The sequence below is a fragment of the Phyllobates terribilis genome, unplaced genomic scaffold, assembly GCF_046119375.1.
Source record: "Phyllobates terribilis strain yellow unplaced genomic scaffold, ASM4611937v1 Scaffold_5__5_contigs__length_657084704, whole genome shotgun sequence".
NCBI classification, from domain to species: domain Eukaryota; kingdom Metazoa; phylum Chordata; class Amphibia; order Anura; family Dendrobatidae; genus Phyllobates; species Phyllobates terribilis.
The window spans coordinates 209,932,063-209,958,969 of record NW_027362765.1 but is presented as its reverse complement, the minus strand read 5'-3'; the positions used below and the strand labels follow the sequence as shown (position 1 = coordinate 209,958,969).

Here is a 26,907-nt window from a genome sequence, read left to right as displayed (position 1 = left end):
ACCTTCAACTTTATCACTGATTCTTGAACATTATTGTCAAGAATCTGCTGATACTGAGTGGAATCCATGCGTCCCTCAACTTTAACAAGATTCCCGGTGCCGGCATTGGCCACACAGCCCCAAAGCATGATGGAACCTCCACCAAATTTTACTGTGGGTAGCAAGTGTTTTTCTTGGAATGCTGTGGTTTCTTGCAGCCATGCATAACGTCTTTTTGTATGACCAAACAACTCAATCTTGGTTTCATCAGTCCACAGGACTTTCTTCCAAAAAGAAATTGGCTTCTCCAAATGTGCATACCTCAGCCGACTCTGTTTGTGGCGAGCTTGCAGAAACGGCTTCTTTCGCATCACTCTCCCATACAGCTTCTCCTTGGGCAAAGTGCGTTGTATAGTTGACCGATGCACAGTGACACCATCTGCAACAAGTTGATGCTGCAGCTCTCTGGAGGTGGTCTGAGGATTGTCCTTGACTGATCTCACCATTCTTCTTCTCTGTCTTTCTGATGTTTTTCTTGGCCTGCCACTTCTGGCCTTAACAAGAACTGTCCCTGTGTTCTTCCATTTCCTTACTATGTTCCTCACAGTGGAAACTGACAGGTTAAATCTCTGAGACAGCTTTTTGTGTCCTTCCCCTGAACAACTATGTTGAATAATCTTTGTTTTCAGATCATTTGACAGTTGTTTTGAAGAGCCCATGATGCAACTCTTCAGAGGAGATTCAAACAGGAGAACAACTTGCAAGTGGCCACTTTAAGTAGCTTTTCTCATGATTGCATACACCTGGCTCTGAAGTTCAATGCTCAATGAGGTTACAAAACCAAAAAAAGTGCTTTAGTAAGTCAGTAAAAAGTAGGTAGGAGTATTTAAAACAAGAAAATGATAAGGGTGCCCATACTTATGCACCTGTCAAATTTTGTTTGAATGCAGATTGCACATTTTCTGTTAGTACAATAAACCTCATTTCAAGGCAGAAACATTACTGTGTCCAACAATTATTACATATATCAAACTGAAATAGCTGTTGCAAAAACACCAATTTTTATAAAACATTAAGCTTAAGATTAATAGGGGGTGCCCAAACTTTTTCATATAACTGTATATATATTTATATATATATGCATTTAACATGAAAACCTGATTTAAACAATAGCTAGTTTTCTATTGATAGCTTCCTTTTAAAATTCCACTGTGTATTAAAACACTATGCTCCCCTAAATGGTCAATAATGTGGCTTCTAATAATGCATGATACACATTTTTTACCATCAGGTTCATACAGTATCTAACAGAAACAGCCTATGTTTGAAATTGGAGGTATACTTGGGTATGGTAGGGCTCCATAGACATTTTTAAATGTCATATTCAATTAGTTGGGTTGAGTGATGGGAAATAAGTTGATTATACAATTTCTAAATGGGTTGTCACTCTCCTGTTCAGCTATGTATTTACTGTACATACTGCTAAAAAATAGACTAGTGTAAACATGGGTTAATAATGGGTCCATGTTCACATAATCTCAGATAGAATTTGTAGTCAACAATTACCATTGACCTTAATGTTAGAAAAAAAGAGACTGGAGCATTTTGGGATCAGTTGGAGCCACATAGAAACTCATTAAGTCCATTCCTGGTCACTGGACTCAAAAGATTAATATCTTGACATAAGAGGAATCGTTAAGCAAATGAATGGACTATTGCACGTAGGACATATAAATTACAAGAAGAGCAGTGAGGCCATAATCCAATGTTGCACACAGCTTAGTTATCACACTTACCTAGTGTCTGTCCAGCCAGTACTCGTCCATTCTCCCCAAGAACAGCACCTCTTGCATGCCTCTCATTCAGATACTGTACAAAAGCATATCCTTTATGCACTGAGCAGCCAACTACGCGGCCATATTTAGAGAAGATGGACTCCACATCACTTTTCTTCACCACTGCTGTGTTTAGGTTGCCAATGAAGACTCTTGAATTCAGGGACTTGGGATCATTTTTGTTGGTGATGTTGCTTGTAGCGGCTTTCAGGGACATTTTCTCCCCGGAGGCTGAAAATACAATGAAAGCGATTTAGTGGCATAAAATGATTAAAAATATGTTCAGAATTATTTGAATCTGAAATCAGCAATTGGGGTCCTAATTTTATTACAGAGGGAGTTGTATAAAAACATTTAAATACACAAGTTGAAATACCTGCCACCAGCAGTGATGACCTTTTTTGGAAGACTGATTGGAAAATAAAAGTTCTAATCTAAGAAGCTATTAGAATTTGTATGACACCCTTTCCATATCATATTGAATTAAAGCAGCCCTATTACAAAATGTCTCAATGCAAACTGTATACATTGATGCATAGATTTTAGATTTGATGAGGTTGGTGCACTTGCTTTGAAAATCCATTTAAAAAAAGTTTATAATCCTGACATTTTTCAGATCATTTTATAAATTTAGCTGGACTCATAAAATCCTCATTTTAATATCAGGGGCTAAACGTAAATAAAAAAAAAGCATAGGACCACGTTCACACGTTCAGCATTCGGTCAGTATTTTACATCAGTATTTTGTAAGCCAAAACCAACAGTGGAACAGTCAGAGGAAAAGTATAATAGAAACAAGTGCACCAATTCTAAATTTTTCACCCAATCCTCGTTTTGGCTTACAAATACTGATGTAAAATACTGACCAAATTCTGAATGAGACATAAAGTATTATATAGATATTCTTATACGGCTTTTCAAAATAACAGCAATGACCTCATCAGTAGAGATGAGTGAACCCAACTTTAAAGTTCGGGGTTCTCCGAACACAGGAGAGAGAGTGAGAGAGAGAGAAATCCGCTCATCCCCTACTCATTAGGGATAATAGATCTACAGTATGTAGTAACGTATGCAGTTTATTATATTGTGACATCTGGGGACAGATCTGCTTTGTCCAGGATTAGAAAAAGAGATCTACTCTTGTCTTTGGGCTGTGTGTAGCATTGCGGCTCTGCTCTATTCGCTAAATTGAGGATGGGCTGCAATAAAAGACACACTCCATAGACATAATTGCCTCTTTGTCAAGGAAACAGAGTCTTCCTAGAAAATTCTTTTAAGGCCCCTTGCACACATTTGATTTTCTTATCCATTTCTTTTATATTATATTATTCTTTGGGATCCTATTTTTGGATCAAAATCACCCTTCCAAGTCTATGGGTTAGTGAAAAACTTGGACACCACAATGACAGCATCCTAGTTGCATCCGGTTTTCACTGACTGTTTGATAGAAAAAGCTTGAGAAACATCTATCATTTTTTTGCTATCTAGAAAAACTGACACCATGTCCAACGCTGATGAAGATATGATCCAAAAGACTTATGGAAATCAATCCGGTTTTTCACGCATGCAGATAAAGGAACCTGACGTGTGAAAAAGGGCTAAGTGATGCTATTTTCTCTGTATACATCTACCATTAGAGGTAGTATACTGCATATTGATTTATTATTGAGTTCAATATATAACTGTATGCAGGTGGCTCCTAAGCTCCCCCTACAGGTTACTTCAGGCAGAGAGAATTGTATTATTTATTCATTTTAAATGCCTTTCAATTAACCAGTAATTGACATATTCATGGACTTACATTGAAATAGGACACATGAAGGAAAAGTTTATCTTAGAGATATTGGTAGATTTTGATTACTGCAATTTTCTACCATAGTTAGTAAATATTGTATACTACAGAATTAGATTTTTTTCAGAAATTCCCATCAACACTTTGTATTACAGAACAGCAATTTTCTTTGCTAATCCTCAGAATTTTTGGTGGTCACTGTACCAGTATAAAGTGCAACCAGGTTATCTGGTCAAGATTCCACGTACTGTAAGTGCTACATATACCTCAAGTAGTCGATGTTAGAAATTACATAGTGTACAACAATTTTCTTCAACTGTACAATGTCTATATTACACATTGGTACATTTTCTGCATCATTTTCATGTAGTCATCTATCAATGTAAAAGAAGCAAATCTGAAAGATGTCACTTCTACTATACAGTAAGGAGCATGCATGGCTGCTTACATTGTTTATAAAGCGATAACTGGAAATGGAAATAAACATGTCATACTCTTCATGCTTTTACAAGACAATTAGTGAGATGGTTTAGAAGACTAAATTATCAAGCATCACTAAACATTCACATGAATTGTAGGAATGGACAAATTCAGGAGATAATTGAAAATTGTTCCTAAAAATTAGCATATGTGGGGTTTAAGAATAGATAGAGATCACAAATATGCTCTGGACTCTTGTCTTTTTGACATGGCTTTATTGTATTTATTCTAAGTGACAATAATACATTTTGTCAAAAACAGGACTGGATCTTTCCAGAAGAAAGAAAAAAAAAATCCTTAAAACTTGCATGGATCCAGTGCCCAAAAATATTCATGAATTTGTGAAGTACAACTACAACCCTTTAAAACAAGATGACATTGTTAAAATGTTGTTAAACAATGGCATTTGTTGAATTTTACTCTGTTGTTACCGTATATATAGTTTATTTGCATTACACTGTATGTACCAATAACTTCTACTTCTTCCCACTCCATCATGGGAGACTTTAGTATCCCCATCAATGATCCCCTCTCCCAATCTGCCTCTCATCTACTTTCTCTAACCTCCTCATTTGGCCTCTAACAGTTTACTAACTCTCTTACGCATGAAGACGGGAATACTAGGCTCTGCTTAGTGCACAATTTTACTAACTCCCCTCTCCCACTCTCAGACCACAACCTTCTTTCATTCTCTGTCCACAACTGTCTCCTCACCCGGGACACCCCCATTTACCACACTTATAGGAATACACGTACCATTAATACCCAGCAGCTTATGGACAATCTCCACACATCTTTAGGTCCCATCTCCTCCCACTCCTGTCCAGACTTAACATTGTCACACAACAATAGTACACTGCAGAGTATCCTAGGTGAAGCAGCACCTGCTACATGCAGAAAGACCCGACACAGACAACGGCAACCCTAACACACACTGCAAGCATGTTTTCTTCAGCGTTGCTCAAGGTGTGCTGAGCGTCAGTGGAGAAATATCGCTTTTAGCAGAGGATTTCATCCACTATAAATTCATGCTCAAAACTTATAACTCTGCCCTTCATCTGGCCAAACAGTCATACTTCACCACCCTCATCACTTCACAAGCAAACAATCCAAAACAACTTTTTGAAATCTTACACTCCCTACTGAGCGCTAAAGCACAGGCCACTTATGTCCCCCAAAAAATAACCATATTCATCAGGACATTTCTGTCCAATCCAATCTCCTCAGTGCCTGGATCCCCTTCATTGCTGAACGTCAAGCTCACTTGCCATCTTTGAGCCTGTTACAGAAGAAGAAGTTACTTGGCTCCCTGCTTCTTCTTGGCCTACAACTTGCACCAGTGACCCCATTCCCTCACATCTCCTGCTGTCTCTCTCACCGGTGGTCACCACTCACCTGACTAAAATATTTAACCTCTCTCTCTCTTTCTTCCGGTATCTTTCCCTCCTCATTTAAACACGCCATCATAACCCCTTTACTTAAAACACCATCCATCTACCAGAACTGCACTGCTAACTACAGACCTGTCTCTAATCTTCCCTTCATCTCTAAACTTCTGGAACGCTTGGTCCACTCCTACCTAATCCGCTATTTCTCAGATCACTCTCTTCTTGACCCTTTACAATCTGGTTTAAGCTCTTTATACTCTACTGAAACTGCACTCACTAAGGTCTCTAATGATCTACTAACAGCTAAATCCAAAGGTCACTGCTCCCTGCTTATTCTCCTGGATCTCTCTGCTGCATTTGACACAGTGAATCACCATCTCCTACTCACTGTGCTCTACTCTATTGGGCACAAGGACACCGTGCTCTCCTGGTTCTCTTCCTACTTCTCTGACCGCTCCTTCACTGAATCTTTTGCTGGCTCTTATTCCTTTCCTCGTCCTCTTACTATCGGGGTTCATCAGGGCTCAATCCTAGGCTCCCTCTTTTCTCTCTATATACACCAATCTATATCCAATCCCTTACTGTCACCTGCATCTTAAAAACATCTCCAGAATCCGACCTTTTCTCACCTTTGAAACTGCTAAAACTCTGACTGTCGCTCTTATTCACTCTCGTCTGGACTACGGTAACTCTCTATTGATCGGTCTCCCTCTAACCTAACTTTCTCCTCTCCAATAAGTCCTGAATGCGGCTGACAGGGTCGTATTTCTACTCAGAAGTCAATCATTTATCACTACTTCCCAATTATAATGTCACCACAATAAAAACCAGAATCCATCAAACTAGTTTTTATAGGAAGATGTCCAGCAAAATTTTAAAAGTTAAACAATTTTTATTTCAATTTATATTAAAACAAAATTAGATTAAAATGCAGGTACTTCCACTATCCAGCTTACTACCATTTACAGACTTATATCACAATCACAAATTTCTGCATAAATATACCACAGATTGATAATAATAATTATTAAATGCTTACATTCATTAAATTATATTAAATTATATTGCAACTATTCCAAAATTATAAGGTGCTAGTGCCACAAGGTTGCTCTGTAGGATTTTCCAGACATAATGCAAGATATTATAAACATCTCAATAATATAGCAGCAGTCCAATATATAAATATTGTAACATCCCTAGCGGCGTGCTGGCATGGCGTACCATTTCCCACCATGCAAGAATAACAACTTACCTATCAGTCCTGGCTGCACACTTTGCTCCATTACTTGCTGTGTGCATGTCTCTTGTCTGATTGCTTAGGGCGGCGGCACTGTTACTTCCTGATTCTTAAAGTTACAGTGTGCGCAGTCCTAATGCGTCCCCAGCCTATTGCTGTGAGTCACTGGATACTTAAACCCCCTCCACCCAGTAGGAGGTGCCTGAGCAACGCTTTCTTTCAGTGTGTTCAGTGCAACTGAGTTGCCAGGTCCTGTCCTGTATCTTGTCAGTTTCCGCCACCCTGGGGGCTGAGTACCCAGGCCCGTTACCTGTATCTATGACTTCTAGTCTGTTTCAGCCACCCTGGTGGCTGAGTTCCCAGGCCCGTTACCTGTATCTGTGACTTCTAGTCTGGTTCCGCCACCCTGGGGGCTGAGTACCCAGGCTCGTTCCTGTATCTTGTTCCAGGTTCAGTTCCTGTCTTAACTGTGTCCTTGCCCGTTACCTGTTTGTCTCTATGTCTGATTCTTCCCTTTTCCTGCAGTGTCTGAACCTGTACCTAACTCCAACTCGTTGCCTCTGTACTTCTGTTTGTGAGTTTTGTGTCCACTAGCTACTTCATTGCAAGTACCTTGTGTGTATCTGGTTCTGCTTGTCCCGTTTCCCTGCCTCCGTATCTACCTCATGTGTTCTAGCTATCTTCCTGTGTTTCCCAGTCTGTTCCATGTAAACAGAGCCCTGTCCTGTCTGCCTGCACCTGCGGTTCCGCTCTGCTCTGCTCCGCTTGTCCTCCACGTCTGTGGTTCCACTCTACTCTGCTCCGCTTGTCCTCCACACCTGTGGTTCTGCTCTGCTCCACTTGTCCTCTGTGCCTGTGGTTCTGCTTTGCTCCACTTGTCCTCTGTGCCTGCGGTTCTGCTCTGCTCCTCTTGTCCTCCACGCCTGCGGTTCTGCTCTGCTCCGCTTGTCCTCCACGCCTGCGGTTCTGCTCTGCTTGTCCTCCGCACCTGCGGTTCTGCTCTGCTCTGCTTGTACTCTGCGCCTGCGGTTCTGCTCTGCTCTGCTCCGCTTGTCCTGCGCGCCTGCGGCTCAGTTCTGCTCTGCTCCGCTTGTCCTCTGCGCCTGCGGTTCTGCTCTGCTCTGCTTGTCCTCCGCGCCTGCGGTTCTGTTCTGCTCTGCTCTGCTTGTCCTCCGCACCTGTGGTTCTGCTCTGCTCCACTTGTCCTCTGCACCTGCGGTTCTGCTCTGCTCTGCTTGTCCTCCGCGCCTGTGGCTCTGCTCTGCTTGTCCTCCGCACCTGTGACTCTGTTCCTGTATCCCAGTCTGTACTCATCCCTATCCAACCTGCTTTCCTACCTGCCAGTACCCGCCTGTCTGCATACCTGCCGTGCCTGCCAGTACCAGTCTGTCTGTATACCTGCCGTGCCTGCCAGTATCCACCTGTCTGCATACCAGCCGTGCCTGCCAGTATCCACCTGTCTGCATACCAGCCGTGCCTGCCAGTACCCACCTGTCTGCATACCAGCCTAACCTGCCCGTTCCTGCATTCCCCGTAGTGGGTCAACAGCTGTGACTGGGGTCTGACATGGAGTAGCACATGGGCCACCTCCCACGTCCCTCCTCGGACCACGGAGTCGATTAAGCCGCTGTGTGTTCGTGGTCGGATCTGGTGAGGCCCCTAGTCACGCCCCTCCAGGCACTCCTCGATTCGTGGCCCAGTGGGACCACTAACCACACTCATGCCAGTCAGTCCGGGCGTGAGCGTAACAAATATAAAGTGCAAGTGCCTGAGAATTGCTGATTAAAATGGTCTGTTATGTGCAATGTCTTGCATAATAAGTACTAGCAGCAGTTCTATATACAAATATGAGGTGCAAGTGCCAGGGAATTGCTGATAGAGATCTGTTATACGCAGTGTCTTATATGGTAAATGCTACAAGATCATATACTTATCCTCAGAGACTTATAATCCTAAGGTACATAATGATATAATTCTCAGTGTAATAATTAATTAAAGGAGCATACTTACAAGGTTTACAATGTCACTTTGTGCATGGTAGTGCTGATATTTAACCCGACGATGCCGTTTAACCTTGGGTTTCTTCCAAAAGGGGGCGTAAAAGGGGGGTTTGAAACTGCTAAAACTCTTACTGTCGCTCTTATTCATTCTCGTCTGTACTACTGTAATTCTCTATTGATCGGTCTCCCTCTAACCAAACTTTCTCCTCTCCAATCAGTCCTGAATGTGGCAGACAGGGTCGTATTTCTGTCCAGCTGCTTCACCAATGCCTCCACTTTGTGCCAGTCATTACACAGGTTGCCCATTTGCTACAGAATATAATATAAACTCATCGCTCTCACCCACAAAGCTCTCCACAGTTCTGCACCGCCTTATATCTCCTCTCTCATCTCTGTCTTTTGCCTACATGCTCCCTTTGTTCTGAAACTGAACTAAGACTAACATCCTCCATAATCCGAACCTCGCACCTCCGTCTCCAAGACTTCTCTTGTGCTGCGCCAGTTCTCTGGAATGCACTACTCCAGATGATCCAACTGATGCCTAGCCCCCATGTTTTTAAGCATGCTTTAATAACACATCTCTTTAAACAAGCCTATCACCTTAACTCACTAACCTAACTCTCCCCTGTTCCCTCCTTCTAAGGGTATGTGCCCACGTAGCAGATTTGATGCAGAGCATTTTTGCCTCTTTCTGGCAGAAAAAAACACATGCAGATTTACATGCGTCTTTTCTGCCAGAGAGAAGCGTTTTTTTCAGCGTTTTTACATGCGTTTTCGCATGCGTTTTTTCAAGCACTTTTCCAAGCGATTTTGAGCATCATTTGGAAAAGTGCTTGACAAGTTGGTCACACAATATAAATCCATGCAACCGACATGGATTTATATTGTTTGACCAACTTAGATACTTTAAATGCTGCATCTATAGTAAAAAAAAAAGTTACAAATACAAAAACCCTGTATACTCACCTCTCCGGTCTGCTCCTGGCGGCGTCCTCTCTCTTCGGTGTCCAGCGGTGTACTTGCAGGACCTGCGGTGACGTCATTTAATCAGCTGATGGTCACGCGACCATCACCTGACGTCAGTGGTCGCGTGACCATCAGCTGACTAAATGACGTCACCGCAGGTCCTGCAAGTACACCGCAGGACGTCGAAGAGAGAGGACGCCCCCGGGAGAAGACCGAAGACCGGAGAGGTGAGTATACAGGTTTTTTTTATTTTTAACTTTTTTATTTCTTTTTTTCACAGCGTGGTAGCCGGGATGAAGAGGAGTTGTAGTCTCCTTTTCATCCCGGGTACCATACGCACCGCGGTTATGCTGCAAATTCGCGGCCATTGAATTTAATTGAAGCGCAGCAAATCCACATATACTGGCGGGTTTGCTGCATTTCAATGTTCCTCAATGGCCACGAATTTGCAGCGTAATCACGGTAGAAATGGTCATGCTGCGTTTTGCAACGCAATGTGAATTCGGCGCGCTAATTAGCACATCATGTGCACAGCACATCCGAATTCACATAGCTTTGCATGGCAGACGGTTTTACAAGCATTTTCGCGGACGTAAAAACGCCGCAAAAACGCTACAAAAATGCTACGTGGGCATATGGCCTAAATATTATTCAGAATCTGCTCCCTCCTATTCATCTGTCTCCATACCCCTCATGCACACTATAACTGCACTTGATAATGGCACTTAAACATACAGACTTATGACTGGATCATGCAGCTTTATATGAAAATCCCTATATATTATAATTGCTGGACCTGAAATAACTTTTCACCTATTGTGTCCCCCCCATTTCCTTGTAGAATGTAAGCTTGCGAGCAGGGACCTCACTCCTACTGTAACGGTTTAAAATGTCTTACCTTGTATTGAATTTATTGTCTGTACATGTCACCGCTTAGTTGTAAAGTGCTGCGGAATATGTTGGTGCCATATAAATAAAAATTATTATTATTATTACTTCTTAATAGAGAAATACATGTTGATTTGCTCAGAGTGAAGTGTACTTTGATACACGCTATTTCTACTCAACCTGCTGTTTCAAATGTTCATTATCATTCTAACAAACATTCCATAAATTAATAGTACAAGCAAATGTAAGAAGGTTTACTTTATATCATCTACAGTCTCATTTGCATTTCAATTCAAGCACTGATTTCTCAGTAAGGAAGGAATGGACTGGTCATGTAAAGGTATTGTAGGACTTGTCTTTGAAAGAGCTAGATGCACATATAAATAGTTTGGGGCGTGATGTCCTGCTGACAGATTCCCTTTAATCACTATGGAGAGGGGAGGTAGAAGAGGAGGGAGGTGCAGGGAAAGGCACTGACATAGGCATAGACACATAGATAATTTTGCATCTTCTGGCAGGTGATTTATTTTACAGCTATACTGCTCAGTGCTGCTATATAATATCCACCTTGCTGCCCAAAGAAAGAAGAGCAGAAATCCTTTCTGTCATGTCAAACATCATAGCAGCTAGTCTCCACTCACTAGCTCTGAAACAAGTGAAATTAGAGATAGAGTCTTCAGATGAGAAAACTGATAACAATGCAGAATATAAGTAATCTAATAACCAAAAACAGTGTTTTCTGTCATTGCAACAACTGGGTGCAATTCAGCAAACGACGATACACTGACTGAACAGCTAGGTTCTGTCATACCTAGACTACAGTGGCATGTAAAAGTTTGGGCACCTCTTTGAAGATGAAATGATCTCTAAAAGGCCTAAAGTTGAAGATAATATATTTCCTTTGTATTTTGGGTAACAAAATATATACCTATATATATTCATATTTTTCATTTTAAAAAGTACAAAAATTAAAATGGGCCAATGCAAAAGTTTGGGCAACCTTGGAGATTTGTGTACTCAGATAACTTTGACCAAGGTTTCAGACCTTAATTACCCTGTTAGGTTATAGCTTGTTCACTATCATCAATAGGAAAAGTTAGGTGATTCAAACTTCCCAGCATTATAAAAACCTAGCTTCCTCTAACCTTGTGCCAAAAAACAGCAGCCATGGGGTCTTCTAAGCAGCTGCCTAGCACTCTGAAAATGAAAATGGTGGCCCACAAAGCTGGAGAAGGGTATAAAAGGATAGCAAAGCGTTTTCAAGTTGCTCTTTCCTCAGTTCAAAATGTAATTAAGAAATGGCAGTTAACAAGAACAGTGGAGGTCAAAATAAGGTCTGGAAGACCAAGCAAAATTTCAGTGAGAGCTGCTCGTAGAATTGCTAGAGGCAAATCAGAACCCCCGCTTGACTGCAAAAGAAATTCAGAAAGATTTAGCAGACTCTGGAGTTGTGGTACATTGTTCTACTGTTGAGAGACACCTGCACAAATATGGCCTTCATGGAAGAGTCAGCAAAAGAAAACCTCTCCTGCATCCTCATAAAATTTAACATCAGAATTATGCAAAAGAACATCTAAACAAGCCTGATTAATTTTGGAAACAAGTCCTGTGGACCAATGAGGTTAAAATAGAACTCTTTAGCCACAATCATCAAAGGTATGTGTGGAGAAAAAAGAGCGCAGAATTTCAGGAAAAGAACATCCCGCCAACCATTAAGCATGGGGGTGGATCAATCATGCTTTGGGATTGTGTTACAGCCAATGGCACGGGGAACATTTCACTGGCAGAGGGAAGAATGGATTCAATGAAATTTCAATTTCAACAAATGATTGATGTAAACATAACACCATCTGTAAAAAAGCTGAAGTTGAAAAGAGGATAGCTTCTACAAATGGATAATGAAACACACGTCAAAATCAACAATAGACTACCTCAAAAGGCAGAAGCTGAAAGTTTTTCAATGGCCCTCACAGCCCCCTGATCGGAGCATCATTGAAAATCTGTGATTAGACCTCAAAATAGCAAGGCAGAATGGATGAAAATCCCACAAACAAGAATTGAAAGTCTCTTGACTGGCTACAAAAAGTGTTTACAAGCTGTGATACTTTCAAAAGGGGGTGCTACTAAGTACTAACCATGCAGGGAGCCCAAACTTTTGCATTGGCCTATTTTCTATTTTTGTAAAATGTAAAAGATGAAAATATATATATTTTTGCCTACAATACAAAGGAAATATGTCATCTTTAACTTTACACCTTTTAGAGATCTTTTCGTCTTCAACTTGCTGAACATTTCAAATAGCAGTAATTTTTCCCAAACTTTTACATGCCACTGTATGTTCTTTCTTAGGCTACGGCCCCACTATCAGTATTTGATTAGTATTCGGTCAGTATTTTTTCTCAGGAGTGGGAGCCAAAAGCAGGAGTGGGTGATAAATTGGTGCACTTGTTTCTATTATACCTTTTCTCTGATTGTTCCTCACCTGGTTTTGGCTCCAACTCCTGAGAAAAAATACTGACCGAATACTGACCAAATACTGATAGTGGGATCATGGCCTTCAATCTCATGGACGTCTGAGTTAACATAATGGACCAGGGGCAAGAAGTGACCGAATTTTCTATGAGCATACTATTATGTCTAGCCTTCAATGTAATGTCAGAGAGGGCTCTGCTAAGAGGACCAGGTTATGCGCCACAAGCATGGAAAGCCGAACATTTGCCTAAATGAATCAGAATTGAATCAGTACCGACTTTCATTCACCTAGAGCTGATGCTGATGATTAAATTGGTAATGCCATATGCCTGCTTGCCTGTGCATTGTCTGTCTTCTACACCGCCTACTGCCACCAGTGCTGATGGCCTATGCTCACCTGGGCATCTATTCCCTGTCTATCACATCATCTATATGGTTGTACTGCTTCTGTTAGGGCTGACATTTCTGATCTTACACTACCACACATCTCGTTACCTGCCCTGTATTAATTCTCTACTGTGCAGCTTCTGCCACTGCCACCACAGAATCATGTCAGTCATACATCTCCTTTCTACCCACTGTATTTTACGGTCCTAGACTGTAATGATGATGCTAGGGTTGCCATTGCTGGCCCTTAACTGCCACACATCTACTTACCTACACTGTCTTAATTCTCTACCATGTTTTTCTGCCACTGCAGATCCACACCAGCCACACATCTCCTGACTGCTCATTGTGTTTTATAGCGCTTGACAGTACTGCTGTTACAGGCCCTACACTACCACACATCTCCTTATCTTCCTTGTCCTAATTGTCTATCATGTGTCTCTTGCTGTTGTCACTGCAGAGTCACATGAGCCACATATCTCCTAGTGGCCCCCTGTGTTCTATAGTGCTAGATAGTAATGATACTTAGAAATGTACTCTCTTATGGGTAGGCACATGAAATAGCTCCCAAAATAGGACTAACTTAATGACAAGCCATTGCTTTTTCACTTTGAAAACAGCTAGCCTGCTCCTGCTCACTAAAAAAGGGACACATTTTGGAATACTTAATAAAAAACTTTTGTAATTGCTTTTTCATGTTGTGAATAGCAAACCTGCTGTGGATCCCAAATTTTTTTCACTTGTAGTAGTGAAGCCATTACTTCTTCACTTTCAAAACAGTACACATGTTTGGTCTGCATAAAAAAGGTATATTTTTCTATGGATTGTGAAAAGGCTATCACTACTTCATTTAGCAAAAAAATAAGCTCTTGAAACTCCTCAATTTTACTCTTTCCGTGTTAAACAACCACAGATTTTTTTGTTTACCCCGACTGTATATAGACACCAGCAAAGTAAACAAAAAGATAATTTTTGGACTGTTTATACGGTTTACATAGCCTACAATACATGAAACTGCTATGTGTGGTTAAATAGGCTGCTACCGTATTTTTCGGACTAAAAGACGCACCGGACCATAAGACGCACCCCAAATTTTGGGGTGGAAAATAGGAAAAAAAATATTTTTTCTAAGATGGGGTCCGTCTTATAGTCTGATTAGGTATCTTACCTGGTGAGTGGTGGAGCAGGAGGCATGGTCCTTCAGGAGACCGGCCCGGCGGAAGTGGAGGAATGCTGCGGACCCTGGATACATGAAGCCGGTGCTCCAGCAGCTGTGAGTTGTGGTGATGGTGGAGCAGGATCACAGGTTCCTCTGTTCCCTGCCTCAGGAACCCAGTGGCAGCAAAAGAGGTGAGATGCCGGTGTCTGGCTGGGGCCTGTGGATCTGCTGGGGCCTGTGGACTTGCTGGGGCCTGTGGACTTGCTGGGGTCTGAGGACTTGCTGGGGCCTGGAGCCTGTGCACCTGCCTGGGGCCTGTGGACTTGCCGGGGCCTGGGGACCTGCGGACCTGCTGGGGCCTGCGGACCTGCTGGGGCCTGCGCACCTGCCTGGGGCCTGCGCACCTGCCTGGGACCTGGGCACCTGCCTGGGGCCTGCGCACCTGCGTGGGGCCTGGACCTGTGAGCAGCGTCCGGCAGTGAAGCATAGGAGCCGTGCCATGTGCCGGGCAGTGAGCGGCGTCCGGCGATGTGGCAGAGCAGCGTGCAGCTTCCGGTGGCCGCGGCCATCTTCCTGAGGCCGTGATCTACAGGAGCTCCCGATCAGTGCATGTGCCGGCTCAGGCGGCCATTTTTCCGTGGATCACGACCTCAGGAAGATGGCCGCGGCCACCGGAAGCCGCACACGCTGCTCTGCCGCACTGCTGGACACCGCTCACAGCCCGGCAGAGGCCACGGCTCCTCTGCCTCACCGCCGGACGCCACTCACAGCCCAGCACAGGCCTCAGCTCCTCTGGTTCACCACCCGACACCAGCCAGTCCAGCACAGGTACAGGCCCCGGCTCCAACTGCATCTCACCTCTGCCACCGCTGGAGCACCCTGCGATCCCCGCTCTACCACCTCCGGTAAAGTAACGTTCGGACCATAAGACGCACCCCCATTTTCCTTCCAAATTTTGGGGGAAAAAAGTGCATATTATAGTCCGAAAAATACGGTAATTACCACCAATTACTATCCATTTTTCCATAGCCAGCTAGGATGAGGTAATTGGACATTAACGCTGTGTTTGTATTACAGAACCAATACAGACCTAGTAGACTTGTGTTATGCACATATTTTACAGTCAATTAGAGGCTTTTCAATATTGCAATTCACTGCAAATTTATTCTGCCCAAATTATATTTTTGGGGAAAATTCTTCGAAGCCTGTGAATTCAAATTTCAAATGATTCACTCTTTTATAATTACAATTCTTCACTAGATTTGTTTAACAACGTGTAAATGTACAGGTTTTTATAAACTATGTAAAAGAGCCAGGCTGGTTGGGGCCCCATAACAGCCACCTGGGTACGTAACCCTTTATAAATCTCCATTGTGACCTATATTTACAATTTATGTAGTTAAATTTCAACTGCATCATAATTACACGATGTACAGTTGGGACTTGTGTACAGGCATGTTAAGGTGGGATCCTTAAAGTGTATCTGTCTCCAGGTTTCACCGTACAAACTGCATAGATTATGAAATTAAACTCTTAGACTTAATGACGCTAGGGTGCTTTTAACATCCATGTCATAATGGCAGATAAAAGGATGAGCATTTCTGCTAATTTTATAATGGGAAGAAAAACGTAAAAAGAAAAAAATTATGCAGCCATTCTGTTATGAATTTTCTAAGTACATATCAGCCTTATGTCTAAGAGATCTATTAAAGTATACAGTTTGTACTATGAAATTGTGTGACCGATCCTCTTTAAGATCCTCTACTTTGAAAAGGATTTGTTATTTTTGTCATTGATCCTATACATTGGAGTTTTTTGGATGTGTATTGACTCGCCCAGGGGGATACAGGGGGTTACTGGGTACCCGGGCCTTGACGTTCTGTGGGATATCACGGCAGTCGCCTCCCGGGCCCGTACCCTGGGGTCACTCTTTAAAAAGGGGGGGTTTTGTTAACAGTTTTTGTCTCGTAACGCCACCTGTGGTTCCCGGTAATGGGTACCGGTGCTGTGGCAGACCTCTGGAGCAGATGTTTAGGGCAGATGGGTTGGTGCGGCTCTCCACAGGCAGAGCACAGCTCCAGGGCAGTCTAGGTGCAGTTGGTGATGCTGGGCGTTGTAGTGCAGGATGGCAGCCTGGTAGAAATAACTGGCAGAGACAGTGGAGTGCAGTCATCTGAGTTTACTCACAGTTCTTTAGGTTCCTAAGGTACACTGTCCAGGTGTCAGCCTCCCGCGTCGCACTGCGTTTGCCAGGCAGGGGTTCAGCACTCCCTCAAGTATATCAGAAGCACTTAATGGGACCCCCTTTCTTCATGTTCCTTCTTTAGCCGACTTCCCGCGCTGGGTCTTCTCCCTCCTGCCCTGCACCCCACCACACAAAGTCCCGATCGGTACTCTGAGATCCCTCTGGGCAACTTGAAGTTCCCGGACCTACTTGGTGCCCTTCACGGTGGCTTAGGTGCGGTTGTAGCAACTGTACCATGTAAGTGCAGAAGCCTCCGGTTTTCCAGCCGAGAACTCGGCTAGCCCAGGGACTGGTTCCCTTCTTGCGGCCTGATCCCTCTGACACTTGGCAGATTCAGGCATACGGGTGCCGTCCTGCACTCGCCGTACCCCCTTCTGGTCTTGGATCCTTCCTCCCTGACTTCCTTCTCACTCCTGGGCCTCTCTTACCAGGCCCCACTGTGGAGCAGAGCTCCTAAAGAGACTCTGCTCCCCTGCTCTCCTCCTCTCTTGCTGCTCACTTACTAACTAGCTAACTCTAGATGGCTTCCTATATATATATATTCTCTAAGTGCTCCCCTGGTCTACGTCCTCCACCCACACCCACTACTGGTTCCCCCTCACTTTGGTTCCCCCCACTCCAGCCATGGATAGGGCAGCAGAAGAAGTGCATAATGCCTTTCCAGCCGGCCAGGAGTAGTGTAGTGTTGAGTGCAGGTGTTGGGGTCCCGGGAAGTACTCCATCCTTACTTGAGAGAAAGAGATGCCACACCTCTGGGTGAGGTTCAGTACCTCTGTAGCGACTAAACCCTCAGGGGCACCACAGTATCCTCCCGCTTTTTATGGTATAAGAGCTTTGACAGTAAATGTTGCGTTCCAGAATTTTAAAACTTAGAAACATTATTAGACAGATGTAATGTATAAGCTTGGTGTGGGGTAGGAGAGATACATAAGTAATTTGTGTAGATTTAGAGGCCTTAATAGTTATCGCCAATAAATATTGCGTAAACCCTTGCAATAAGGCACACCATGAAACATGCTATATTTTGTTATTTAGAGATCCCATATGGACCTTTGGTTAAGAAAAAACAAAACGTGGGTAACTGTGTACACTATGGGCATATAATAGACTGTGAATGACATACTATGGCTAGGCCATGTCCACAAGCTTTTTAAGGTGTTCCCTGTGAATGCACAGTACATTTTAGAAAAATATTTAGATTTGAAAGTCCTCAGTGGTTGATACCTTTTAATGGCTAACTGAAAAGATGGTAACAAGTTGCAAGAATTCAAGACTACTCAGGTCTCTTCATCAGGCATAGTATAACACAAAATCTGAAGAATCACATATTATACACAATAGGACACAGAAATAATGCAATAGATGAGACAGGTGACGTAAAGCAGAGCTATTACTATGGGAGAGAGATAAACAGCTCTGGCGGTAAATATTGGAGAAGTTCATAGATAAGGAGTGTAAAAGTTTTATTGTCCTGTGACTAAGGTCTGGTCCAGGGTTGTGATGACCCCACAGTTCTGAGGAGCATATTCCTTAGTTGATGTAGAATGACATAAATCCATGTGACACATTCATTCCTGTTCTGAAGGTGTCAAAGGTCACCATGAGGTTATATTCCCAAACTCTTCTTTCTCTCTGAGATTTGAAATTACCTTTTAATACCAAAAATGTAATCTCTGTGATGCTGTGATCAAGGAGACAAAAATGCTTGGTCACAGGTAGATCTATTCTTTTTTCTTTTATTGTGTGGCGATGAGAATTCTTCCTTGTCCTAAGTTTTTGCCGTCTCCACTACATACAGACCCCCAGTTGGACAGTATATTTTAGAAACCACTGATTACAGCTGCCAATTTTGATACTTAAACCATATGACTGCAGTGTTGTAATTGTCCGCTATACATTGTTGCTGAGGAATACAGTTGAAAAAGAAATGTAGGAAGTTTACCACTGTGTAAAAGAAAACAACTGAGATGGCCCCAAAGTATTTGTAGTGAAGGCTGCTGATTAAAACTTACTGAAAACTGTAATTGAGGTCTTGTGTGTCGGAGTGGCTCATGGCCTTGGAGGGATCATTATTTGTTTTTGGTAGATAAACATTTTCAGAATGTGACTTTTATTATTGCAGATTATAGGCTTCCTTCTCCATGATACTGTCAGCTTAATATGTTATAAATATTTTATATCACTGTATTATTGCAGATTAGTACACAGCCCTGATAAGACCTGCTTTATCCATGACTTGACTCCTCGTCCAGTACTTAGTGGGCTAGATGGCTGCAGCAAAGAGAATCTGCGCTGGCTTACAAAGAAAGACAATCTACCGTATTACATGGACTTTAGTGTGGGCAACCAAAAAAATCATGTAAATAATGAAAAACAGCCATATTGGTTGTCACTTTGAAAATTGGCTTTTCAGAAACTATTGTTCTTTTATTTTTTTATTAAACTTATTGACAAAACAAAGGTTGTCTTTTAGTTTCTGAGCTGCTAGTCCACAAGTGACAATACGGCTGCACTACAGTTAAATATAAATTAGACAATATCTCTTTAGGCAAAACTTTGCTCCTGCTCTATTTTCTAATTCACAAAAAAGACCATTTTTACATTTTGGGTACAAATTTTCTGTTAATGCAATTTTTTCTTCATCTTGCATATTTATTGGATGATGTTGGTCACACGGCCACTGATCAGAGTAGAGTCAGTGATCAGAACGTTTAAAGAGAACCTTTTACCAATTTTTTCAAGTTGAATTGGACATACAGTAATAGTGTCCAGTTGCTGCAGAGTGGATAAAACATTTTGTTTTTAGCTTTTGCCTCTCTATAGGATACCGATTGGTGGTTGAGATGCCTTTCACAGAAGTCTAGGAGGTAAAGTCTCACTTTGAGGAGAGCGTCAAGCTGGTGTAGGGAAAATGAAAAGCAAAGCAGTGCACCACACACTTTAGACATGTTTTTTTCCTAACGCAGGAATCTATAGAAAAATACCTGGAAAATGTTTTTTAAAATACTCAAACTTATCAAAACAAGTCAAAAGAAAACGCAATGTTTTGCTCACAGTTTACTTTTTTTTTAGTTTGGACTCTCACAAGCTTCATATAAAGCCCATGAACACGTCCCATCCACAAGTTTTTGAAAAAAATGATTGAAAGAAACTGGAAAACATAAGGAGATCAAACAAACTCCATACAGATGTTTCCCTCGGGGGGATTTGAATCTTGAATATCAGCGCCGCAAAGCAAAAGTGCTAACCAATCCATTGTCCTCATAGCTGGCAATTTGGGGCTCCTAAGCAAGAAGATTTAAAGCAAATATCAGTGTTAGTCAGACCAGGAGGTCTTAATGAAAGAATAAGGAATCAGCCAGGCTGGAGCACGTCAGTAAGGTGGTAGCTAGTGAGAGCTCACTTACTCCGTTCACAAGAGTGCAGCTAGGGTGCAGTGGCACAGCGTAACACATTGACCCTTGTGGCCCTGTATCAGGAAGATGTTTAGGGAGGCAGAAATAGATGTCTACCGAAATCCCCCCTTACACATACATACGGTAATGCTTGATGTAATGGCTAAATGTGATGTGAACTTGGGCTTCTGTATTACTTCATATGGTTTTAACCACAGATATAATAAAGTTGCATGCTTGAAAATATCACCAAAAAATACACTTTATCATGGAATGAACTGCTCTCGGGCATTTGTACTCCTTGCCTCAGTAATAAAGATAAGTCATTTACTGACCTCGGAATAGGCGAATATTGTTACTCTGAGCATGTGACAACCTTGTCATGACCGCGTTCTGCTTATTAAGGAAATTAAAACTGTTACAATGAGCAATTTATTAAAACAGAAAGGAAGGCAAATGATTAAATTTTGGGCTCAGTCTGAATGTGTCAGTCATCAATTAGGCATAAAAAACACTCGGTGAACTGATGGCTTGTTAAATGAAAATCATTTCCTGACAAGAGGCAAAGCTTTTAGAAATGTATTATTAAATCACCCAATTATGGGATTTCAACTGATGAATGAGAGACATTGATCTGTGCAGTGTGTGCCTGCAATATATCTGCAGTAGGAGGAGTACACAATACAATGTATTGAGCATGGATATGGGACATTTGGACATCTAGTTTATGGTATAAATAGACTTTATGAGGATACGCATTTTTGGGCGCTTTTATTAATGCAGACTTAATGTTGTTTTAAGTTTCAATGCACTTTATAAAATTATTGTACATACAAAGTACCTTCAAAAAAGGCAAAAATTGAAAAGTTAGCTTTTGACCGGATCTTTTGATCTCTGTATGCCACAGCTAAATCCTTCTCTGAGCCATTGCTTCCATGTGACATTGTCATGGGTACATTGGAAAAACTCTCTGTGCAAAGGGGAGCACCATAATGTTGTCACCAGGCCAGAAAACCACCGCCAGCTGGTATTGAAACTGGGTAATTGATGTTGGTAATCATTTTTTATTGGCACTGGCACAAGGCAGTAATTTTGCATAAGTCACGCAATCAAGTAATGTCCTATATGGATTGGGGAATGGGATTATATCAAGTTCAGAATTGGTGCCACCAGAGATTATAGCGCGCAAGGCAGCATAGATGGCAGGATCCTCACGTTAGCAGGTAGACATCTGCACGCTGCTCTCTAGGATTTATAAAATACTAACAGTAGAATGATACTTCTAGTATGAGAAAATTAGTCTGATATTATGTCGATATAGCTTGTACACTGTTCTGTGCCAGGTTTTTTATGTAGGGTCCTTTTTGCTAGCCATGGCAGTATGACGATATTTTATTGATATTTGTTACCTCCTGGTGGTAAATGGTAGCTAATTACCATGATTAATAATAAATATATTAATTAATCATTTTAAGGTTGAAGTGACATGGCACACTCCAAAATCACACCCCTTTTTATCCATGTATCCCTAGTCAGTGTTTTTGAATGGGATATGCAGTAAATTTAGAAAGAGCTGAGAAGATCCTCACAACACTACCTTACTGTAAATTCATGTTCATTTGCACGGGATACGTTGTGCCAAAATTGCTAAAACTCAGCAATTTTTAGTAACTATCCACAAAAGCGTTGCAGGATGGTAAGGCTGCCCCGTGCTCATTGTCAAAGGACTTGTGGAAGTTATGTAATTTGTACGGCCAGCTGTAGATCATCGCTAGATATTGATAATAGTTATGTGCCACATTCAGATCCTACTTTACTATTAATAATGATACAGTAAGCAAGGCCCCAACAAACAGCATTCATTATTGGTGAATATAACGTGTCTTATTTTCCTTTGAAGCTTCTACTTTTTTTTTTGGGCATCGGAAAAGCACTTCAGGTTTATGGCACCATGAGGTGGCTCTTGTGTGTCATCCAAGTCAGACTTGAAATGATAGTCATTTTTATATGCTGTTCATTACACGTTTGGCTCCCGTTAATGATTACCTTTTCCTCTTTACTCTAACAAGCTCTTAATGAGATCTTGGATTAAAGAAAAGTATTACTACTCAGCGGATTCTTTCTTGTTTATTTCAGACATTTATGACTAGATGCTTGCAATATATTCTCTATGAAATGCACAGGATGGTTAATGCATTGCTGCTCTTCATACACTAGCTTACACTGCAGTCAGCAGTGTGTTTAATGTAGATGTAATGTACATCTATATAGAACAACCAGTTTGCATTATATCACCTGCTTCAATGAAGTTTAGGGGTGCATACTGTAACTCCATATGACTATGGAATTCAAGGGACAAAAAAAAATCATGCAAAGTTTAATGGGTAAATGTAACTACATCACATGTATAAGCATTGAATTTTGAGGATCATTGCACTGTTGTTTCCAACATCAACAACTCATCCAAAATTAGACATTATTCCCTATAGTGCTCAGTGTAGATATGTGCCCTCGGAAGAAGCAAGGCAAAACGAGCGTCAGGGTGGAGAGACCCAGTACCTAGGACTCCCTATGTTACAGCGATTTCCTCTGTATAAGGTAATTTCACTTATTGACTCGGAATGCACAGTTTGTATAGTGGCTTTAGGCTTTGGCAGATTTTTTCTAAGGTGAAGTAAATTTATTCTATTGATAGACACAGAATATGTGATTTATTCACCCTTGGTTTCTGTGCTATGCTGTATACCTATCTGATCACTTCATGTTAAATACCAGGCCTTTACTGTGCCCCTTTCCGTGCGACAGCTCCTGTTATATTATTTTAATAAAAGGTTTTAATATATGATTAATAAACTTACATTGATTTTACACTTAATTCATGGTTCTCTTCTGTTCCTGAGTAAGATGGGCATATCTTAGGATTTTGGTTTTTATATATTTCACTGAAGCACCATGTTTAATTTATGAATTATAAGTATACGGACATTTTGATAAGTTATGTAAGAATATAGGCCTATATTATATCAGTAAATATCTGTGAAAGATTTTGACAAGTGATATGCTCATGTCTTAGATAATCCTAATAAGTGCTGAATGCTCACAGCACAAGACTGTATTACAACGTTTTGCGTTGTATGGCACCACAAGAAAGAAGCAGTGGATGAAGATGAAAATATCTCCATACGTCCAACAGTCAGGGGCGTAACTACAATGGTGCAGTGGTTGAAATCACATCTGGGCCCTGGAGACCAAAAAAGTCCCTTTGGCCCATATGAAAAGACCATTACTATTAAAGAACTGCAGTAATTGGAGGGCCGTTTGAAGCTTTTGCATTGGGGTCCACATGCTTCAAATTACGTCACTGACAGCAGCTACATACAAGGGAGCTATTTCCTTGTACATTGCATTAACATGTGTATGAGCCGCAAAGCAATATTGTTTGTCTTGTCACTGCATGACATAATGTGAAAGAGAAAGGCTTGTGGTGTGTAGACCTATAAGGGGATGACCTGAATGGTCATGCGCCTTTCCCCTCCCCCTGTGTGAAGATAACTTGTGTTTATAAAAGAATGTTTTATATTGTATAATGTCTGATGTGACAGATACAGGGTTAGTATAGGACAGGTATAGATAGAGTATTCGATTAGGAATGGGAAAGTGCAGCGGTAGACACTATAGGATAGGAAGCATTTGGTTATAAGTCAGGAAATAGTTAATGGGTTTAGGAGCTGCTCCAGTATGGGAGGAGCAGGTTGAGTGAACAACTGGGACACTTCCTGATCACAGGCAATTAGAGTCAGAGGGAGAGATGTGAGAGAGCAGTAGTTGAAGGTCCAGAGGGCACTAGGAGCACGGGCTGTCCAGAAGCAGAGAAATGTCAGCCAAAAACTCTTAAGCGGACATTCCCTTTGGGGCCTACGGTCCACAGAAGGCACAGAGAAACCTTCCCAAAAAGGGAAGTCAGACGGGGAATTGCATAGGGGAGTTGGTATGGGAATCTTAAAGCTGCAGAGCGTCTCAGAAACTAGAAGAAATGGAAGGGATAGCTCAGGACAAGCAAACCATGAACATCAATACGTGCTGTACAATGGACTTTGAACAAGGAAAAGTTTGTGCCCAATACTATGTGTTTCATTATGTTGAATTCGGACAACTTAACTCTGTTTAATAAAAAAGAACTTTACTTAAGTCCCCTAATGTGTGCGGCGGTTCCAAAAGTGGAAGAACTGAAGATATCAGAGACCTGAGTCCGAAAAGTGAGTGTTATGCACCACGCGCAGAGCACAGGAGAAATGGGACATTGTTCTTTTGTAGGGAGCCAGGGTGTAGGAACATAGCAGCCCTACGCCACCGCAACCACCCTGAGCCACTCACAGGCCCATCATAAAAAGGAGTCAATATCATCCGTTCTGATAACATTGTAAAACAGCTCTTGTAACATGGCAAAATGCCTTAAATGGGTTTCCCACGAATGAAAGTTGATTTTAATCAACAGATCTTGGAATAATAATACGTTTCTCAATTGGATGTGTTTAAATAAAATGTTCCTGTGCTGAGATAATCTTATAAATGTTCCCCTGTGTAATGGCTGTGTCTAACCATGTACAGAACATGTCAAAAATTATGTATAAACCAGGCTCAACTATTATACGTGGGTGCCAGGAACATAACGTGATCAACAGTCTATAATAAAGTTCCGGCACTCAAAAAATGATATCGAGAGTCAATAATATAACTTTCAGAGAGATCCTTTAATTGATTCTTCAATAAATGATTGAGATTCTTCAATAAATGATTGCCCAATTGCCCAACGTTTCAACCCCACCGGGGTTTTCATCAGGGGCTTCAGATCAACTAAGTGGTAGATTTCTATCTCATGTAAGTGAAGAACCCTCAGAGAATGGTATAGAGACCTGATGACATACCTCATACCTTTATTTCTAGCAGCATTAACCGTTTAGTGCCTGGATATCCTATACCATTCTCTGAGGGTTCTTCACTTACATGAGATAGAAATCTACCACTTAGTTGATCTGAAGCCCCTGATGAAAACCCCGGTGGGGTTGAAACGTTGGGCAATTGGGCAATCATTTATTGAAGAATCTCAATCATTTATTGAAGAATCAATTAAAGGATCTCTCTGAAAGTTATATTATTGACTCTCGATATCATTTTTTGAGTGCCGGAACTTTATTATAGCATGTACAGAACATGGTCTGATCATACCACATCTCAAGATGTTCGTGGGAAAACCCCTTTAAAAGACTGGCCTATATAAGTAGTCCACATGGACACTCCCAACAGATATTTCCTACAAAAACCATGGAGTCAAAGTCCGCAATCTTATGCAAAATTCAAAAAAGTTTACTAAATACAAAAATCAGGCATGAAAATCATAATATCAATATTAAAAATCAATTGCGAAGACACAGGTGTTTATGGCTGCTAATTACCCATGTTCTTACCCATGTTCAGCCTGTGTGGACCAGCGATGCCTAGTTCAGCCCATCATAAAAAAGAGGAGGCATCTTGACTTCTACACCCACTACCGTGCTTTTCCTTCACTTGACCTTGCGTTGATACTAAAGCCACCTCCTCTGCCTTGCACACATATTGTGCCATGGCACATCCTATATGCGTTAAGGAAATCACTTTTAATAGGGTACATTAAGGAAGGAATTTTGGAATCATAAATCCTCCTCCCCCCACATATCTAAGATCAATTTAAATTGACTCATGAATATATTGGGTTGTATTCACCATTCCGCTATCGTTCGCTCCCAATGCTCGTATGAATATTTTATGTGTGTGTTTATTGTCATTCATTCTAGTGCCTTTTTAATTTAATAAAATGAGTATATTCATGTCTGTATTCCTACACCTCAGTGCATTATACGAGTATTTATATGCAAGAAGGGAAATTGTTAACCCAATGATGTGAAACTCTGTGTTTATTTGGTCTTAGAGCCATATAACATATCATTGCTCTGGGTTTACCAGCTATACTGATGTAATGAGGTAGTATGCTACGGCTCCACCATATGCAATGATTATGTTTGCTGATGGCATCCAGCAATTTGCCTTTGTCCTGAATCTTATCTTAGGAATAAAAAAAACTGATTGTATTGAATAAAGAGCGCATTTATTGTTTACTGCTCTTTCCTTCCATTAAGTACGTTGCATGGGTATGTCTGAAAATAACATCAGTACTGCTCGTCTTTTCAGATCTGACACTTTCTGGAAGCCAAAAGGTTCAGCTTAACCTTCTCTCTAATCTCCATTTCAAAACAAAATATTGTAGACTACAATACCAGTCCAATTAACTAATAATAGGGCTGATTCAAGGTTTCCATAGTAACTGCTTCTCCATGGTGGAGTGAGGCCTACAGGCTTCATCTGTTTCCACAGTGACATAAATGAGCCTTGTCACTCTTTCACAATGTAGTTTTGTGGTGATATCGCAGCATAATTAATAGACAAGATAATTTGGTAATTACACTCATACCCATACAGCTTAATTATATGATATGCCTTACAGAAGACATGACATTGCCCTTCACTGGTGTAATGATTCTATTATACCTTAATATTTATTTAGCTCGGTTCCTTTTTAAGCTGTATGCATAGCATATATTTACAGTGCATGTTCAACGTATCCACTTCTGGTACAATCATGCAAAGTAT

At 41.4% G+C, this 26,907-nt stretch overlaps 1 protein-coding gene across 2 annotated transcripts in view; it reads right to left on the bottom strand.

Annotated features, from left to right (window-relative positions):
* Positions 1 to 26,907, bottom strand: part of RALY (RALY heterogeneous nuclear ribonucleoprotein) — a 337,971-nt gene that overhangs the window by 92,966 nt on the left and 218,098 nt on the right. For both annotated transcript variants that reach the window (XM_073683763.1, XM_073683764.1), the window contains exon 3: positions 1,776 to 2,045. In XM_073683763.1, coding sequence (XP_073539864.1) covers positions 1,776 to 2,031 — 256 coding nt within the window. In that variant the 5' untranslated portion in view covers positions 2,032 to 2,045. The remainder of the gene's footprint in view (positions 1 to 1,775; positions 2,046 to 26,907) is intronic.